We start from the raw sequence: 20,334 nt of genomic DNA, 5'->3' as shown, positions 1-20,334 counted from the left end.
TTTAATAATTATTCTGCACATGCTATGCCCCATGCTGGGTAAGGCAGCAGGACTCAGATATAAAATGACAAAAAATAAATAAACAAATCTAGCATCCTAAAGGCCAGAATAGTGGGACCAAATTCAGCACTCAAGCAGGCCAACATTTGGAACAAATGCTCTGATGTTGATGGTCAAGGAATCATTCAAGGTCTGGAAATACAGTAGCAGTATGAATGTAATATACACATGTAAGCACCTATAAATCAACCATAAAATACCTAGTGGGCAGTCAGAAAACTAGAAATCCACAAAACTTACAGGTCTCATAAATGAGGCAAACTCAGAAATGCAGGAAGACATCTTGTTGTAGACCCAGAGACCAGAACTCACTAAAGGTTCTGCCCTTCCAAGTGACTGTTTGTGTGTCATTCCCCAAAGGGTAGGGCCATCCCAGAGCACAGAAACCCAGGGTCAGTCCCTTGTGTTTTAGAATCTTAACATCTAAGGCTGCATAGTCTCTGTCCCTGATAATTATGTGCCCTAATGGGTAGAAACCAGAAATACTCATACTCCAAATGTTGCCTAAGAAGATTCATGCTTCATTGGAGACTAAGAATGCATTTGTTTCCTTTCTAACGGGGACTTTTTTTACCTATATTTTATGTCTAACAATTTTTTAAAAAAAAAAAAAAAAAGCTTGTATTTTTAATACACTCTAAGTTAGTGATCAGACTCAAGTGAAGTTCATTCAAGATAAATTACACATGACAAATAGAGTGTTGTCTGCATTTCAATTCCCTGCAGTCATGTTTATCCAGGGGTTGAACATCAATGACCTTGAAGGCAATACCAAGGCAGCTACTGCACAGGAACCTGGAGCTCTGCATCCCAGGGCTGATGAAGCCTATCATAGCATTGAACTCTTGTTCTCCAGAGCATGTCCCGGATTGCACAAATGGTGTTGCCAGGAAGGTCACCCTTTCTATCCCAATACTTCACCCACCAAATACACATTTGCATAAATACAGCAGTTAGACCAGTGCTCAGAGGTACTGGGACTTTCTGCTGACCCCCAGAGAAATGAATGGAAAGGATGTTCATTTTAGAACCAGTTATTCTGCCACACCTCTTGCAGTGAAAAGTTTGGGGTGTGGCAATGAGACAAAATTTGCTTAGAGATGCAGAATGCATAACAAATATAGGATCAGAACTAAATATTGTCAAAACCCAGGGATTAGTTGGAGTAAGCTTAGTGAGTCAGAACTTTTGAGTACACTTGATGGGCTTAATAGGCACATTGGTATACAGCTTCCTGGAACATTGGCTTCCAAATACTGACATAGAGGTATAAATCAAACATTGAGAAAAATGCCTCTCTAACCTGGAATCCACTAATATTTTAGAACTGATGAAATAACAGCTCAGATTTTAATATGGTGGCTAAGGACAGGGTGGCCATGATTTGGTTTCCAAGCAAAGTTAAAGGATGCTACTATTGCTGCTGGTGATGATGATAATGATAATGATGAGGGTAGTGATGGTGGTGATGTGATGGTAATGGCAAGGAAAACAGCAGGCAACATCAAATGGATGCATGCTATGTTCCAGTTTCTTTAATAAACACATAGTCTATTTATCCTCACAACAGCTCAATAAAGTAGAAACTCTTATAAAACCCATTTTTAAAATGAAGAAATGGAAGTTCAGAAAGATGATCTTAGCTACTGTAGGCCATAAAACTATTTCCAAAGCCCAGATTTATATTCTGTTTGACCCTGAAGCTGGCACATAGGAAGAGGATTTAGAAATGGACAAGGACAAATTTGTTTTTGTTGCTAAAGTGGTTGACCTTATTCCCTCTGTATGTCTGGATTATTTTTTATTAAAATTAGATAGCAGACTATTTCATAAGGGGTAGTCACCAATGTAATGTTAAAAGTGTTAGTAGAGACCCTTTTTTACAATTCTCTACATTTAAGCAATAAAAAAAAATTTTTCAGCAAAATTAATTGCCATCCTTGAAATCACAGTTAGGTCAGGGAAGAGCTAGGATAGATACTCTAACTTCCTGATTCCAGACCTGTCACTCTTTTTTTTTTAAATACATTTTTATTGATTTTACAGAGAGGAAGGTAGAGGGGGAGAGAGGTAGAAACATCAATGATGAGAGAGAATCATGGATCAGCTGCCTCCTGCATGCCTCCCCTGGAGATCGAACCCACAACCGAGGTGTGTGCCCTTGACCAGAATCTAACCCAGGACCCTTCAGTCCAAGGGCCAGTGCTCTATCCACTGAGCCAAACTGGTTAAGGCCAGACCTGTCACTCTTCACTTTGCTTCCTTCCCAGCTTGGGCTGATAAAGTTAATGTTACATATCACATTGCCACTCAGACACTCATCTGCTATCCTCCCAGAGCATTGACAGCACAAGCCTAGGGGTATCCATTCCGAGACACACTCACCTTGACTGTCATCAACAAGCCCAGTACTGACTACACTGAAGTTCATGCCTAACAGATATGTGGGCATTAAACATTTCCACTTTTATATTCTTCATTGATAACTTGTTGTTAGATGCTGACTCCTTGCTCCTCCAATAAGTTGGTGGATAGAACATTGCCTATAATGCGCAGGAACATTAAATTAGTCAGATTTTTGAGCACTTGCATTTTCAGACATTGATCTAGATGCTGAGTGTCCAAAGATGACTGCAGTGACTGGTGAGACAGAAAATATAGATACAATAGTTAGAAGTATGAACAAATCTCACTCTAGGAGGACTGCATTTGGTGGGATAGTTTGGGAGGGGCAGAAAATGTCACAAACCCAGAAGTGTCTAATTTACATATTTCAAATTCAGGATGTCAATGTATTGGTTCATAAAAGGAATCATACCATAAATTATGTCTACTAATACCTGGGAACTCCTTCCTGTTGCCTAAGTTCACAAATCAAGTTGTACATGAAAAACCTGCTCCTTCAATAAAGGAAAAGAAAAAAATTAAATGAAATTTCCAGCATGAGAATGGCTCTGTATATCAGTATTTTTCTTCTTTCCTTCTTCTACAAGGAAGAAGAAGAAAGAGGAGGAGGAGGAGGAGGAGGAGGAGGAGGAGGAGGAGGAGGAGGAGGAGGAGGAGGAGGAGGAGGAGGAGGAGGAGAAAAAGAAGAGGAAGAAGGAGAAGAGGAAGAGGAAGAAGGAGAAGGAGAAGAAGAAGAAGAAGAAGAAGAAGAAGAAGAAGAAGAAGAAGAAGAAGAAGAAGAAGAAGAAGAAGAAGAAGAAGAAGAAGAAGAAGATCTCTGTAAATTTCTTTCTCAGTAAAGTTAGAAGGTAGGTATAATTCATGGTCTCATAATTCATATAAAGACTGTGTGGGGGTTCAGAGATAGTCACTCAAAAAAGTGCTTCTGTAATATGTGGATTATTATGAGCTAAGGGCAACTGTAACTGCAGGGTCAGGAGAAACTTCTGCCCTCCCTTGACTACCTAGAAGAATTTGAATTAGGAGCCTTGCCCATAAAGGGAGATTATCAGAGTTAGCATCTTTGACCTGTCTGTAGAACAGGACAATTTTTTATTTACTAAGCTTCTGTTCTTATCATTCTGCAATGACGCTTTAAAGCCCCCAAGTCACCCCACCTCAACCCTTGCTCAGGATGTCTTATACACTCATGTTCCCTTTCTGTCTCTGAACCTCTTCTGCATGCAGGGTCTCTGACTGGCATGTAAAGGGATCCGATAGGTTTGTATGTGTCAGATTTGGTTGTTTGCTAATCTACCTCATGTCTATTTGATTATTAGACCAGCGATAAGAACCTTGAGGGTAGAGGAAGATTTGTTCCTCCCCGACAACTGCCAAAGGTGAAAACAGCTGAGGTTGAGCAGGAGGCCCTGGAGGAAGTAAAGAGAAAAGCAAAGACATTGGTAAGAGGGCTCAGGAGCAGCAGATTTCAGAGTCTCGGCGAAAATCCATTTCTCACAGGAAAGAGCCTCTCCCTCAATACAGAAAATAGCAACATTTATCTTTAAATAATTGGCATGGATCGGCACTCTGGGTTAGCAGCAGAAAGCTTCCTGGGCCTGACCTGACTCAGGAACCCAGAGGGCATGATTCACCCATAATCACAGTCTTCCAGTTTCTGCTGTGATGGAGAAAGCTGGAAAGAGTGCTGCTCCACCATGACAGGGGTTGGGGGGAATAAAAGTCTGGATAATACACAAATCCTTAAGCCCATCAGAAAGTTGTAAGGCCGCCCTCCAGCCTGAAATCTAAGGAAAGACAAGTGCCTTCAAGAAGAGACAGGACGCCAGCACTGACTTGCCTAGGGCAGAACATGGGAGGGAAACAGGGCTCCAGACAAGTGCTGAAGGCTAAGGTCTGTGTAGCGCCAGGGTATAGAACCCCTGGGAGCCTCAGATACAGAGGGAATTTATACCCAGTCTTCACCACACAGGTTCTAGGGTGTTCAAGAGAGCCTCTTTAGGACAGCTGGCAAGAAAGCCCTTGAGCTCCCTCCCTTGGCACCTGCAGGAGGTGCAAACCAAGCAATCACATCTTAACCAGGCACAGGAACCCTCACCCATACCCAAATCCTAACCCAATCAAAGCCCTCCTGGGTCTCCTAAGCCAGGGACCCTGCAATGCTCTTCCCAGAAAGCCTCATTACGTAAGTAATCAATCTCTTCATACTTTCTTGGTGCATGTGTGGTATCATCAGTCTCAATGTTCAACCAATTTTTTTGTGTGGGAATAAGGAGACTCCATTCTATCTCCATGGAATGATCACAACATGTCACTATATGATGTCTGTTTTTAATGCAATATTCAGATGATCTATCATAAAATTGTACACTTGAAATCTATATAATCTTATTACCCAATGTCACCCAAATCAATTTAATCTAAAAATTAAAACTTTCTTTAAGTATAAGGATACATCTAAATTAAAATGGAAGGATAGAAAAAAGCATGCCATGCCAATACTAGTCATATGGAAGCCTGAGTGGTTATATTTTTAGACAAATCAAATCTCAGGAAAGAATGTGTTCAGGGATGGGGAGATATTGACAGATGATAAACATTTAGATCAGTAGAAGAACAGAGGATCAGAAACAAATCCATGCATGCATGTGACATAAAGTTTCCAGGGTGATTAAGTCATTGAGGTAAGGACAATCTTTTCAAAAAATGGTGCAGGAATAACTGAAAGACCACATGAGAAACAATGAGCCCCATGCCTTACTTCACAAAAATTGAAAGTAAATCATAGGTCTAAATGTAAAAGCTAATGCCATAAGAGTCCAAAAGAAAGCATAGAAAAAAGTCTCAGCAAACTTGAGATTTGCAAAAATATCTTAAATAAGACAGAAAAACAGAAACCATAGTGAAAAAAAATAATGAATTGGACTCCATGAAAATTTTAAATTGCTCAATGACACCATCAATGACAGCAAAATTAAATTCATATAGCTGACAGTTTTTTTCAGAATATATCAAAAGCAATTACAAGTCAATAATAAGAAAACGATTTAATAAAAATGGGTACAAAATTGAATAGACATTTTACAAAAGAAGATATGCACATGGCCAACATGTACATGAAAAGATTCTCAACATCATCAGTCATAAGGGAAATGCATAAATTAAAACCACAATGAGATGCCACCTTCACACCCACTAGAATGGGTATAATGTAGAACTCTGACCACTCCAACCACTGGTGAGGATCCAGAGCAACTGGAATACTCAAACATTGCTCATAAGAGTGGAAAATGGTACAACCACTTTGGAGAATATTTGGGCAGTTTCTTATAAATTTAAACATATATTGTATATACCATATGTCTCAGCATTTTCACTCACAGGTGTCTACCCAGGAAAAATGAAAGCATATGTCCACACAAAGATTTATGCACACAAATGTGCATCCTAGCATTATGCATAGTGGCTAAACACTGGAAGCAACATAAATGCCCAGTGGGTAAATAGGTAAACAAAATATGGGTTTACCCATACAATGGAATGCTGTTTGTCCATAAGAAGTAATGAACTACTGGTATTCCAACAACATGGATTATCTCAGTGCTCAGCAAAAGAAGCCAGACACAAAAGAGAACATATGATATGAATCCATTTGAATGAAACCCTAGAAATGACGAATACACCCTGTAATGATTGAAGACAGGCAGGCCAGCAGTTGTGTGAGCTGAGGCTGTATGGGGTGGTTGACAGGGAAACAGAACAAGGGAACCTGGGGAATGATGGAAATATCCTGTATGTTGGGTGTGGTGGTATTTGCACAGGTGTACATCCTTTATCAAAAGTCAAGTTCTAGGATTAAAATGAATCTATCTTATTTTATGACCACATTGACTTTATTTACAATATCAAGATATTTATGCAATTGACAATGAATAATATGCTCTGTTAGAATAGAGGGTGAAAATATGGGCATCCTCTCTGCCTGGTATATTGTTTCACTTTATCCTGGCTTTTGAGTTTTAATTTATGTTGGCTGATGTGTTTCTAAATTCTTTTTTCCTGTATGCAGTTTGCCACACTAATAGCTGAGAAAGAGAAAGGTAGCACATGAATTGAGTAAACTACTGTTTTATTTCACTTTTTATTATAATCTTTCAAAATATTAGAGCTGGAGGGACTCCCAAAATCATTAATCCATAGTCTTTACTGACAAGACAGTTTTTTTCATTAGTGCATAAAACTACAAGTCGTTAATTTACTTTTAGAAGAAATCAACAGCATATTTATAAGCCTTGATTTAACTCACTTTATACATGACACAAACAAAAGGACATTTCACTTTTAAAGAAAATTATAAACACACACACCCAGTGCAGTCACTAAATCATACATTTTGAGGGTTGGATTGAAATGCAAGCAAGAAAATCAAATGTCTTCAAAAAATGGGCGACTACCATAGTCATATTAATACTCCAACACTGGTTTTCTGCCGAGCCAGTGACTGGCCTAAGGAGAGGAAAATTTGCCGAAGAAGAGGACGCTGTTGGACTCGTTGTGCCGGATGAAGAACAGGAAGGGATGATTGCAGTGAAAAGTTTCATAACTGGGCGCTGATGTGACCGCAAAGCCCATCCCGGTGCCTGCTGCAGCCTGGGTGCCTTCCTCAGTCACCACCACAAAGGACCCGTGCAGAAACTTCTGGGCATGCAGCCCTGAGCGTGGGGACGCCCCTGAGTAGTCAGCCTCCAGCTCACTGAAGGCATCCCCCAGCCCCATGGCGCCCAGCGCCGCCTCCAGGTCATAACTATCTTCCACCTCAAATCGGGGCAAGTGCAAATCCACAGTCCTTTCCTCCATCTGCCCTGGGTTAGTCCACTCTACTAATTTCTCAGGACTTACTTCATTTATAATCTATTAAGGAAAAAAGGGGGGAGAATGGCATGATTATCAATAATAATCAATTTATTATTTGAAACAGTTTAACACTTATTTGTATCGGTCAGAAATCATTAATCTTAGTAACAAAAGTAGAAATTTCATTTTGCTAGACTGTTGTCTTCATATAGCAGGCACTTGTCTTATATTTATCTATTTAAATTTTCTGTGCATATATGAAAAGTCAATAGCATTTTGTGAATTTTTAAAGATGAGAAATGCAATTTCTTACTATTTCCCTAGTGTCTTTGTATGCATATATGGTACATATAATTTTAAAGATAAAATATGTTTATATAATAAGCAAATTATAATTTATATAATATATTAATTGGTGACTAATATAATGTTTATTATAAATATCTAATACATATTAACATATTTACATATAAATATTAATTCAGTCACAGTGAATGTCCATTTTATACTGCATAACTCACCAACATATCTTCAAGCTGATAGATATTTTCATCAAATTGATACATTTTACCCAACATTAACCTATTCATTCACTTTACAAGTAACTAGTATGTAATCATGCATTTTAACAGATGATAGATTCTGTAGATACAAATATAATTATTATTATGAATTTCAAGTTAGGTATCCTAATGTATTTAATGCAGAAATTACAAATTTGACTCAGAAGGGCAATTTTTTTCTTCTGAATTATTTCCCTAGAATAATTTCCACAACTGGAATTTTTGAGTTAGAGTAACAAAATTCTTAAAGCTCTTAAATATATTGCCATTTTGCTGTCCCAAATAATTTCCAATGTATAATAAATACCATTAGCCATTGATTCACTTGCTGTTCTGTGCTTGTTAGAGATAGAGATAGAGATAGAGATAGAGATAGAGATAGAGATAGAGATAGAGATAGAGATAGAGATAGAGATAGAGATAGAGATAGAGATAAAGACAAAGATAGAGTATGGTCACTAATCATTACAATACTACACATTAAAAACTATGAAGCCCATTTTATAGATGGAAAAATATTGAGGTTCAAGGAAGTTAAATAGCTTCAAAGGACATAATGCTACTAAATAGAGATATAGGGATTTGAAGCAAAGCCTTTCTGATTTCAAAAACACAGGATACTGGCCACATCAATATTTTAACAGCAAAGTGGGTAGGAATACATCAAGGAGTTCAAGATTAAGGGTCTGATGGACTTTGGGTGATTACTGTATATAAGATCATCCCTGGTTAAAAAAAAAGAACCATTTTTTTTCCTGATAAGTGGTGTTGATCATGTGGGAGGTACGCATGTGTAGGACAGGAGGTGTGTGTAACTTTTTCTCAGTTTGGTGTAAACCTAAAACTTCTTTAAAAATTGGAGGTCTAAAACAAATTCAGAAGGTCTGAATGGCATGCAAAATTTGCTGGATATGTGCACATGTGATTTTTTTTCTGGAAAAGAGGTGACTACATAATCAACCATTTCTCAGAATACTGGGTGATCTTTACAGTCCCTTAAATGTTTATTTTAGCTCGTTCCCAAATAGTTTAGTGTTGGCCGTTCTCAATACACCTGATGTCATCTATCGCTCCACATGAGACATCCTGCACAGAGGCAGAAATAGTTTCCCCTGGGCACCGCCAGACACCAGCTCCCAATCAGAAGCCCCGCTTCCAGGCTCACCAAGAGTAAGCTCTGAGATACAGAGCCCCCAGAAATGAAAGCAAGAATGGGGAGGTGCAAGGTTTTACCTTCTCCAGACCATCGATGTCATTGGGCAGCAACACGAACATGCTTAGGTCACTGTTTTTATATGGAATCCCCAGAATTTGGGCCTGCAGGTCCTTCAGGAGAGTGAAGCTGAAGGACTCACGCTGTGTCATCATCTGCACAGGTTTACTTGTGTCCTGTAACAAATTCACAGAGCACCCAGTGTCCAGAGGCATGAGACGACCAGGCGAGCTCACCGAAATGATGCTCTCCACCTAAAACAGTGCTAACGCTCAGACCCTCCAAATCAGCATTGTCTGTCCCCCCTGTACGTTGATGGAAATATGACTTCAGAATGTACATTCCATGTGTAAGCACATCAATAGTTAAAGAACCATACCTTATCCAGCCAAAATTCCTCCTCCTTGGTATGTTCTTTCTTAAACTCCCTGTCCCATTGCCCTTTAAAATGCACAATGTTCACCAGCACCAGCTTCGTGGTGCTGCTTAGAGTGGCATCAGGAAACAGGTCCTTGATGTTTTCTGCAAACAAACAACAACAAACTTGGCCCATCTTTGAAATTATTAGTGATATGCATGGCAGATACAATGCAGGGGGACTTGACTGGTCATTAAAAATCTCAGCCAGGCCCTAACTAGTTTGACTCAGTGGTTAGAGCATCAGCTCACATTGGTGCACTGAACGGTCTCGGGTTCAATTCCTGGTCAAAGTCACATACCTCAGTTGCAGGCTCAATCCCATCCCTCTCCCCCTCAGGGCACATGCCAGAGGCAACCAATCAATGTGTCTCTCTCACTTTGATGTTTCTCTCACTCTGTCTTTCCCCTCATTTCTACTCTCCCTAGAAAAATCAATGGAAAAAATGTCCTCTGGTGAGGATTAACAAAAACAAACAATAAAAACCTCAGCCCGGTCAGCACCTGCAGGCTCTGCAGACAAGGGGTTCACTGGAAGTTCTCACTGTCCCCGCCTATTTATCCCATTGGATGGATTGAGGTGTGAGGGTTAACGAGTTTAGGCTCTGGGATCAGATTGCCTATTCAGTTTTGCCTCTTACCAGTTAAGGAATTACGGGCAAGTTATTTAAGCTCTCTGTGCCTCAGTTTCCAAATGAGTAAAACAGGAATGAAACTGCTTCATAGGGTTGTTGAAAAGAGTAAATGATCTAATGTGTGCACATCACTTAGATCACTATCTGGCTCACAATAAGAACTCAGTAAATGTTAGCTATTATTATTTTTACCCACTTGATATAGTTACCACCAGAGGATATATTTACTTATTTTAGACAGAGAAGAAGGGAGAGAGAGAGAGAAAGAGAGAGAGAGAGAGATCAACCTGTTGCCTCCTGTATGTGCCCCAACCGGGAATTGAACCCACAACCTAAATACGTGCCCTGAACAGTAATCAAACCTTAAACCATTCATGGGATGATGCTCCAACCAACTGAGCCACATGGCTGGACACAAAAGCAGGTCTTGATGGAAGAGCTGAAATGTTTCTCACTTGATAATGAGAAAGGAAACCCCCTATATTTCCACTCAAAGACCCAGACTCAGAAAGGCTCTGATATAAAGGAAAGAATGTGAACCCAAGACAGACATGACCCAGTTTCAGGACCCTCAAAGATATTACGAACCACAACCAGGTGTAAATAATTCCCCACTAAGTGTTTCCATGAAGTTGGCTCTATGATCCCCTCTGGTTCTCCTTGGCTTTCTCTACAATTTGCAGTGCCTCCTCCCAGCCCTCATGCTCAGGCCTGCCTTTCCAGCCCTGTAAAGCCCATACCAAGTCCCCTCCCAAAGCTTGTCCACCCTGGTCCCCCACGCAGTGCCAACCACAGGGCTTCACTCACAGTGGGCACTCAAGAAGCGTTTTTATGATGAACGACCCATCCATACTCTACCATGTGTTTGGCTTTCAACCCAGGAATTAATCTTCTTTCGACTTTCATCTGCTGCATTTACAAAATCAACAGGTTCCAGAGAAGCATGATAATATTTTTCAACATAATCTAAGTATTTCTTTAGGAGAAACAGGGAAGGAATAGAAAGAGTTTGAAATTCAATTTATCTATTGCCAACATCTCTAAATAAGTTCAAGACCACTAATATTCTAAGCAGGGTTTGGGGCAAATCACTTTGAGTACTTCCATGCACCTTTTATGCAGGTGTAATAGGGTTAAAGCAAAAATCAGATTTAAACTGCCAAGATTACAAAGGATCTCTCAAGGGGCCAGGATGTCTGATAAACAGGGGCGGGGGGGTGCCTGGTGATCTGGGCCAAGCCAGGCAGTCAATGTAGGCAGCATGCCACCAGGACCCACAGTCCTAACAGAGCCATTGGCCATTCATGAATACCACTCACAGAAGTGGTGGACACAGCAAAACTTACTTGAAGGAAAAGGTATGTCTTCTCTCCAAATAGCCTGTTGGCTATTTTCAGCTCATAATTATTATTGGGCTTGCTTATTTCACTCAAAAATGTTTGGAATTGATGGTGTATCTCTTTGGTCTTCTCAGTCTTCAAAACAAAACAAAAACTCAATGAGTTACCTTAGCAAAAGCAAGCCTGGATTCTGCCCCAGGAAGACATGGCTGCTGGGTCTCTCCCTCAGCTTGGCAGCCTTGAGGATGGCCCCGGAATTCGGTGTGGCCCCTGGATGTCAGCTGGCTTTTACACAAATCACTAATGTAAGTCACAACCAATCTCAGCTCCACAAAGAAGCTTGCTCTTTGGCCCAATACCACAGATCTAGCTTTTCTGGCTCAGGTTGCATTTTTCATCTCAAATGTAATTGCCCACTAAGTGGTTCATATGCTTGCTTTGAGCTTCCCACAATACTAAGCAACTGGGGGAAGTGAATGATTCCTCAGATGACTCTTATCCATTTAAACTTGGCCATATCTGTTCCAGACAATGGATACAAAAAGTAAATCCTGATGGTGTCAGCAGTCCTTTGTTAGCTATATACTGGACTGAACTGATATTTTTTTCTTATCTCTGGGAGTGGGGGGGAGGTAAAAAACTTTTCTAGACATTTTTTGTAGAATCCATCCATTTTCTTATTGAAGGCTGAGAAGTGAGTGCTTCATGGCAGGGCCAGATGACAGAGTTTATGTCCCTAAAAGAGAGGAACACTGCCCCCTGCCTGTTAAGTGATGTCTGGCTACCTCTATCCACCATTCACACTGGATTCGAGGGAGGGTCATTTAAATTTTGAACGGAAAAGCTTATCCCTGATTGCACTGAGAACAGAAAGGCCTTCTTCCTCTAGAATATAAAGCCCATGGGTCTTCTGTTTATTTGCTTGCTTCATCTTTTTATTTCATGACTGACTACTCAATGCCCAGAGTAGTATCTGGCACTTAAAAGACACTCAGTTAATTTTTATGCTAATGAACTAATGAACATTTGAAGACATTCAGATGGAAATACATGCTGCTCTAACAAAGTATCTTAGGCTGAATTTGACCTTTGGCTCCCTCCTTGTTACTGTGAACCTTTAAATGTCCAGTGATCATTCATGGCTGCTCAGGTTGACTGATATGTGATGTGAGCAGATCAAGGTATTGAACCTATGGGGAATAACGGATTGCTATAAAGAGAAGGATGTAGTGGGAGTATTTCTCCAGTGGGGCAGTTGTGACTAAGTTGACCTGAAAAATGGAGAAAGAGAGTAAGGGCCTACTGTCAAACAGGTTTGAGGTTTGAAATTATACTATCTCTATGGATGGGGAAACCCCAAACTAAGAAATTAACTTAAAGTGGCCCTGGGTTGATAACATCCCAGGATCTTATTCCAGAAAAAAAAATACCTGTATTAGAAAGGTAACTACATCTTAGGTTTTGCTGGACAACCATAGATTACCAACCAAATATTCACTCATATTCCAAAACTATAAATCATGAGAAATTAAGTCCCACATCAAGAATTGATGGGGGAGGGGGGAAGCAAACAGCCATATTGGATTCTCAAGGAGTTTAGGTGTTGATATTATCAGATATCACACTTAAAAAGCAGTACTTTGAAAAAAGATATTGAAAATATGGTTGAGAAACAAGAGACTGTTATCAAGTTCCAGGTTCATTTTATAATCAACTAGAATTCCTATATGTTCAATAAGCATTAAAATTTAAAAGCTCAATAGATGGTTTAACAGCCAATTAGGCACTGCTAAATTGATAGACTTGATAGATCTGAATAATTTTCTCATAATGAAACATAAAGACAAAAAGTGATGAAAATATGTATGACAATTAAAGAAATCTAGAAGATAGAATACAAATTCTAGCATCCTTCCAAAAGACAATAAAGACTGGAGTACATGCATTATTCAAAATATTAATTGACTGAGACTTTTTCAGAATTGATAAAAACTATGAATTTTCATATTGAGAAAGCACAGTAAATATGTCTTCATAAATTAATAACTCCACATCTAGACACATTGCAGTAAAATTCAGAAACAACAAAAACAGACAGCAAAACTTAAATGCAGCCAGAGAGAGATCACCTACTAAAGATTTTCAAATAAACCAACTTCTTAACAGCAACATTAGACACGGAGAGAAGAATGCTATCTTCGAAGAGTTGAGAAAAAATCTCAACCTTAGCATGCAACACATAGTTTAACATTCATTCAAGAGCAAACAAAGGTCAATGCAACCTGATAGCATCTACTACTCGCAAATGTTTACTAAAGAAACTTCCCTGGAGTGATGTCACCAGGATTAAGAATAAAAAGCCCCGGAACTAGAGATTCTAACTTAACAACAATACAAGAAACAAATACCTTTGTTAAGGAATCAGGAAATCAGTTAAGAGGTTTCTGTATCCCACTGAGCTTGAAACCAACTGCATTGAAGCCTAGTTTAAAAAAAAAAAATCATAGCTCCCTGGGGAGAGAAACAGAAGAGTGCCATGTATAACTAACATTCTGACCTTTCCAGAAGCTGCCTGAGGGCTTGGTTTCTGTCTTGCCTGAACATAAGTGATGATAGGAATAGGGCACCAGGATAGCCACTAAGAACAAAGGCAATTAACAGTCACCAAATTCTGCAGTACCACAGATAGACACCAGGGAGAGCTCCTGAATAGAAACAGGCAAACTTCAATTGGGACATCACAAACACCTTCCCAGAGAGAATGCAGCCCCAGGAAAGGCTTAAGACGTGTCCAGAATCTCTAGTCAGCCTGATCTAAAAAAGTTTTTCCTGCCTTGCTGGTGTGGCTCAATGGTTGAGTGTCAACCTATGAACCAGGAATTCACAGTTCAATTCCCCGTCATGGCACATGCCCGGGTTGTGAACTAGATCCCCAAAGTGGGGGGTGTAGGAGGTAGCCAATCAATGATTCTCATCATTGATATTTCTATCTCTCCCTCTCCTTCCCTCTCTAAAATCAACAAATATATATATATATATATATATATATATATATATATATATATATATATATATATATATATATATATATATATATATATAAAAAAAATTTTTTCCTGTATGGCTGGGTTTCCAAATGCCAAAATCCCAACAGAAGATAAGAAGCACGCAAAGAAACAAGGAAACATGACCCAATCAAAGAAACAAATTAAATCAACAACTTAATTTTACATCTCAAGGGACTAGGAAAAGAACAAACTAAACCAAAAGTTAGAGTTACATTTAAAGCAGAAATAAACAAAATAGACAGTAGAAAAACAAAAGAAAAATAAACAAAAGCAAGAGAGTCATGGGGTTTTTTTAAGAAAATCAACAAAATTGACAAACCCTTAGCTAGACTAAGAAAATAACAGAAGACTCCAATAAGTAAAATTAGAAATGTCTGGAAATTAAAGGGACTATAAGGAACTACTATGCACAAGTATCTATATCAAAGTAATGAATAGCCTAGAAGAAATAGATAAATTCCTACATGTAGAAAGTCTTAACAATTCCACAAAAAATGTTACAACTAATAAGTTAATTCAGCAAATTGCAGAACACAAAATCTACATTCAAAAATCAGTTATATATCTATACAATAAAATTGACCAATGCAAAAAGTAATTAAGAAAATAATCCCATATATTGTAATATCAAAAAGGATAAATTACATAACTAAGAAGGTAAAAGACTTGTTCACTGAAAGACAAAATATTGCTTCAAAAGATTAAAGAAAATACAAATAAATGGAAAGACATTCCATGCTAATGATTGGAGGATGTAATACAATTGAAATATTTCTATTATCCAAAGTGAGGTATAGATTCAATACAATCCCTATCAAAATCCCAGTAACTTTTTTTAATAAGAAAATTATTGATGGGGCTGCCTCCTGGATGCTCCCTACTGGGGATCGATCCCCTAACCCCAGCATGTGTCCAGACTGGGAATTGAACCATGACCTCCTGGCCTCCACTGAGCCACACCGGCCAAGCAACATTAGGTAATACTTAGTAAAGTGGAACATGCACCCACCCTACCTCCCAAATATATGCTATAAACTGGCACTGTCTCATAGAAATGAAATGAGAACCACAAATCTGAACCACATACTATCTTAAATTTTCTAGTATCTCTGTTCTTTTTTTCTTTTTTTTTCAATTCACACAAAGATTCTATTTGAGAGGGAAAGTACTATCAAACAACTGTGTTTCTTGACTGAGTGGACAGCGGAGCAGTTATCTGCCCCAACTCTGTTGTACAAAACCTGGAAGGAAGCCTGACTCTCTATATACACATGAACCAGACAACCTGGACATGTGGGATGTAAAATGAATCGTACATTTGCTGGGTGACTTGACCCCTGATTTTATGAGGGTCTGGGGCTGAGCTATGACTACTGTCAAGGCAGATATGCCCTTCCTGAGAGCCCTAACCATCTCCAAATGCCAACCCCAAACTATGGACTTAATATCCCTCCTATGTTTGCATACTCTGTATTTCAGGGGAAGAATATTACAACCCTACAGCTGAAAGAGACCCCAAGAAGACATTAATCCTGTGCTAATATCTATACTAATACAAGAGTAATATGCTAATTAGACCACATCTCTTCCAGACATCCATCTGGACATCCTTCTGGACAAAGCCATGGTGGTGGGGGGCGAGGCAAAGGCTGTTAGGGGCAATCAGGCCAGCAGGGGAGGGCAATTAGGGGTGGCCAGGCTGGTAGGAGAGGACGGTTAGGGGCAACCAGGCCATCAGGCAGAGGTGGTTAGGGGTGATCAGGCTGACAGGCAGAGGCAGTTAAGGGCAATCAGGCAGTCAGGGAGCAGTTAGGGGCAATCAGGCCTACAGGGGAGCAGTTAGAGGTGATCAGGCCAGCAGGCAGGCAGAGGTGATTAGGGGTTATCAGGCAGGCAGGCAGAGTGGTTAGAGGTGATCAGGCAGTCAGGCAGGTGAGTGGTTAGGAGCCAGCGATCCTGGATTGCGAGAGGGATGTCCGAAGGGTCCCAGATTAGAGAGGGTGCAGGCCGGGCTGAGGACACCCCCCCCACACACACACACACACACACACACCCCTGTGCATGAATTTCATGCACCCGGCCTCTACTTTTTTTAATAAAACATCAGAGCAGGCAATGAAGGGACTTAAAATAAAAATACAATGTAGTAATAATATCACTTACTCCTACCATGACCACCACTAGGCAAGTCACCAGTGTGCCAGACAGTCTACTATATTTATAAAGGCCCAAAGAAGATGAATAACTTGCTCAAAGTAGCACAGCTGTTAACTGACTGGGCCAGGATTTGAACCCAAATCTGTTTCACTCCAAACCCATCCACTCTGCTATAGGGACTTCTCAGTCTGTTAGCCTTTACCAGGTTCTATCATAGTGGTTAGTGTGCATTCAAGTTAAGCTCTCCTCTTAGCACTAATGGTTGATTATAATTGTATAACCCTAGTAACATTATTGCACTGCTGTGATTATTACTGCTTATAGAAGTATGGAACAGACTGTCGAATCTCAGAGGGGAGACAGGGGTGAGTGAGTGGAAGGGAAGAGATCAACCAAAGAACTTGTATGCATACATGCATAACCTATGAACACAGACAATAGGGTGGTGAAGGCCTAGGGTGAGGGTGAGGGTGAGCTAGAAGGGATCAATTGGGGAAAAATGGGGACATATGTAATACTTTAAACAATAAAGATTTTTTAAAAAAAGCTTGAAGTAGTACCTCCTCTACTCATTTCCCCAGTGAGCCCACATCTACTAAGCCACCTTAGTGAAGTTGGTAAGACATGTCTCCCACCTCTTTTTCTTCAGCTTTGATTCTTGAGCTATCTGTGTCTTTTTCAGAGAGAGGCACCTGGAAAAGACAGAAAACATCATGGTGAGGATCAGAGCAGAGAAAGCCCCACACAGAATCAGTCAGGGGAAGTGGACATTTGCTAAATACTCCTCAGTTTCACACAGGAAGATTTGTCTCCTTGCCAAATCATGAAAAGCTCTGGCTGTCTTCAGAGGAGCTTAAATTGGTTCACCCATGCACGTACTCATCTTTGATGTGTCGCTTATACCCCAGTGGGGATTATGTGACTTTTCCCAGTCGGCATGGTTCTGTCTTTATCAGGTTAATGTCTTTGGACAGGGCCTCTCCCAGCCCTCACCTGGAGGAATTTCAAGCACCAGGCAGCAGATGGCAGGGTGGAATTTGGAGAGGGAAGAGATAAACCTAAAACTACTTCATGTCCTCACACACTTTCTTTGTTTCCTGGCCCATGGGTCAAAAAGATCATGTTTTCAAGGCAATTTTCGAAGGCTCATCCCAGAAAAGAGTCTGCCAGAAAAGCCATTGCTGCCATCCTACCTACCTTCTGCAGCCTGGTGGCAGTGGCTCCCCGGGTCCGCAGGAGGAGCATGCCGACAGCCGCTAAGATGCTCGCAGGGGAAAAGAAGATGTTGCCATTGTTTTTTCTATTCAGCTCTTTGAAAAGATTAAACCCAAAGGTCACTGCGTCAAGTGTTTCCATGATGATCCTAGTGAGATTTAGAATAGCAACAACAATCAAAACTAATACAAAATAATACTGAATGTGAAGTTTAACTGAAAAATAATTTTTTTAAAGAAAAATCAAATGAGCGCTTGTTGAAATTGCTTTAGATCATGGGAACCCTTCTTGCTTCTCTTCCTGCATTGATCCAGAAAAAGAGGGGTTATGGAATATTTCAATAAACAAATTAAATTCAGATACTGAGATAGGCCTGGATTTGAGCTGCAGAACTCTCAGAGAGTATTTCAGACAGTACTTCCTCTGACAATGATAATAGCTACAAACCCTTCTGAAGGTGATATATATGTTTATGGTCTTGAACACAGTGATTAAATTGTATACATTAAATATGTAAGCTTTATGCATATCAATTATACCCCAATACAGTGTTTTCTTTAAAGAAAAAAAAGATGGAAAAGTCCCTGTGGCCTGCTTCTCACCCCTTAGCATAGCCTTCTCTTGACTGGAGATGTGCATCAGCTGGGCACCATCTGGTGCTTCGCGGTTCTCATTTCCCCAGGGAGCTAGGTGCCTTGGTTTGACTCTCTCTTGCTCTCTGTCAGAACCTGCCTGCATCTGCCTGCCCTCCGCCTCCTCCCTGAGGTAAGCTCCCCGCCAGCCCAGTGCCTGCCCTCTTCGTCTGGCTTGCCCAGATGCTGCACCCACACCTGGCAAGGGGAAGCCAGAGGAAACCCATGGCCTCGGATCCAAGCTGTGTTCTCTGGTCCAGCCATAACAACAATAAAGCCAAGAGTGTATCCTTCTCTAATATTTTCTCAATTGATGCAAAATCCTGTGCAGAGGTGGTAGGATGCGTTCACTCTCTTCAACCCCAACGCCTAACTGCATGAAAACTTGATTCTGGGCTCAATTTTTCCTCAACGGTAATGCCATGGATTATTAAGTGGAAGTGAAAGAGTTTCCTTTTCATAATTTTTGTTTATTTTAATTTTCTACATTTTTTCAGTTTATACAGTAAGTTCACATTACTTTTATCTCATCAAACAAACTTTTAAGAACAATTAATATTTACCACAAATAAACTACATTTTATATTTTCTTCATCTCCAGCTACCTAGAGATGTTAATAATTAGTTAATAAAGGCTTTAAGAAAAATATCTAAAACAAGAATGAGATTAAGGCAGAATAAATTTTTTTGACAGTCTACAGACTTTGGTGGGTTCTTTGCGATCAAGGACCCATCCTGCTAGCTAAGACACCTTCCATCTGCTGTTCAAACTTCCATTTCACCCCTGAATTTCCTCACAGGGATTCCCTGCAGGTTAACCCAGAAATACAATGAATTAACCTGTTGTCAAACAACATGAAGAAGATACTGTTTCGTGGCTATGTAGGCACTAAAGTAAATAAAACCACCCCAAGGAAAGTTATCCACTATAAAAGTTCTTCTTTCAAATCAACAAACATTCTCAAAGCACAAAAAGTCTTCAGTGGGAGCTGAAGAGAGAACTTACCTGGCTTCTGGAGAGACAGAGGTGTCTGAGCATGGACCTGGGAAGCACGTGTAACATGAGTAATTTAGATCTTTTATTTATATCTCTCCCTCTGCCTCTCCCTAGTCATTACCATTTTTGCATTTCCAGTGAAACAACCTTTGGTTTCTCAATGATAATGTCCCTCATACAATTAGCATGCAAGGTTTATGACAAAATTGAGGATTGCATTTTCTATGTCCTGCATGGCCATGAAGTTATGCACTTGAAGTTGTCAGTAATTGCATTGTGAACTGTAGCTCAGAAAAGAGACTTAGAAGAAGAGAGCTGCAATTTCTGACCTCTCAAAAATCTCTTAGAAATTCTTTTGGGAAGCCAAGTATAAAGCAATCTAAATTAACCAGCAAGCAAAATTAAACCAAATTCAGCGGCTCAACCCAGGACCACAGGCAGCATTAGAACAGCCAAGTTAAATGAATTATTACCCAAGCAGGGGGAGACTTTGAGAGGGCCTTCAACCCTAATGATATCAGGGATCCTCTGAGAAAAACTGGTTCTACACCTTGGGTGCACATTAAAATCTCCTGGGGAACTTAAAGGGAAGAAAAAAAAGATCTATGCCCAAACCCCACGCACTGAGTCAGCATCGCTGGGGTGGGAACCAGGCAGCAGAATTTGTATCACCCCAGGTGACTTAATGTGCAGCTGAGGTTGGGAACCAGTGGTTAATGGCCACAGGAAGCTCTGAATCAATGCATACTTACTTACCACAGATGTAGAGAGCTATGT

General features: G+C 40.0%; 1 protein-coding gene across 5 annotated transcripts; it reads right to left on the bottom strand.

Annotated features, from left to right (window-relative positions):
• Window positions 1-5,480: 5,480 nt before the first annotated feature.
• On the bottom strand, window positions 5,481-19,602 carry SERPINB13 (serpin family B member 13). Of its 5 annotated transcripts, XM_059706301.1 has the most exons (8): window positions 19,560-19,602; window positions 17,911-18,079; window positions 17,349-17,405; window positions 11,495-11,623; window positions 11,007-11,124; window positions 9,476-9,618; window positions 9,117-9,272; window positions 5,484-7,377 (listed from the first exon to the last, which is right to left on the bottom strand). In XM_059706301.1, exons 2-8 carry the CDS (start codon window positions 18,067-18,069, stop codon window positions 6,973-6,975), a joined length of 1,167 nt encoding a protein of 388 aa, XP_059562284.1. In that variant the 5' UTR covers window positions 18,070-18,079; window positions 19,560-19,602; the 3' UTR covers window positions 5,484-6,972. The 5 variants fall into 5 exon arrangements, with proteins under 5 accessions (XP_059562286.1, XP_059562284.1, XP_059562285.1 ...); XM_059706300.1 differs by lacking the exon at window positions 19,560-19,602 and having other exon boundaries at window positions 5,485-7,377; window positions 17,911-19,505; XM_059706303.1 differs by lacking the exons at window positions 9,117-9,272; window positions 19,560-19,602 and having other exon boundaries at window positions 5,481-7,377; window positions 17,911-19,512.
• Between the last annotated feature and the right edge of the window lie 732 nt (window positions 19,603-20,334).

This window comes from Myotis daubentonii, chromosome 8 (genome assembly GCF_963259705.1).
Source record: "Myotis daubentonii chromosome 8, mMyoDau2.1, whole genome shotgun sequence".
Taxonomy (NCBI): Eukaryota; Metazoa; Chordata; class Mammalia; order Chiroptera; family Vespertilionidae; genus Myotis; species Myotis daubentonii.
The sequence above is the reverse complement of the archived record's forward strand: the minus strand, read 5'-3'. Positions and strand labels throughout refer to the sequence as shown.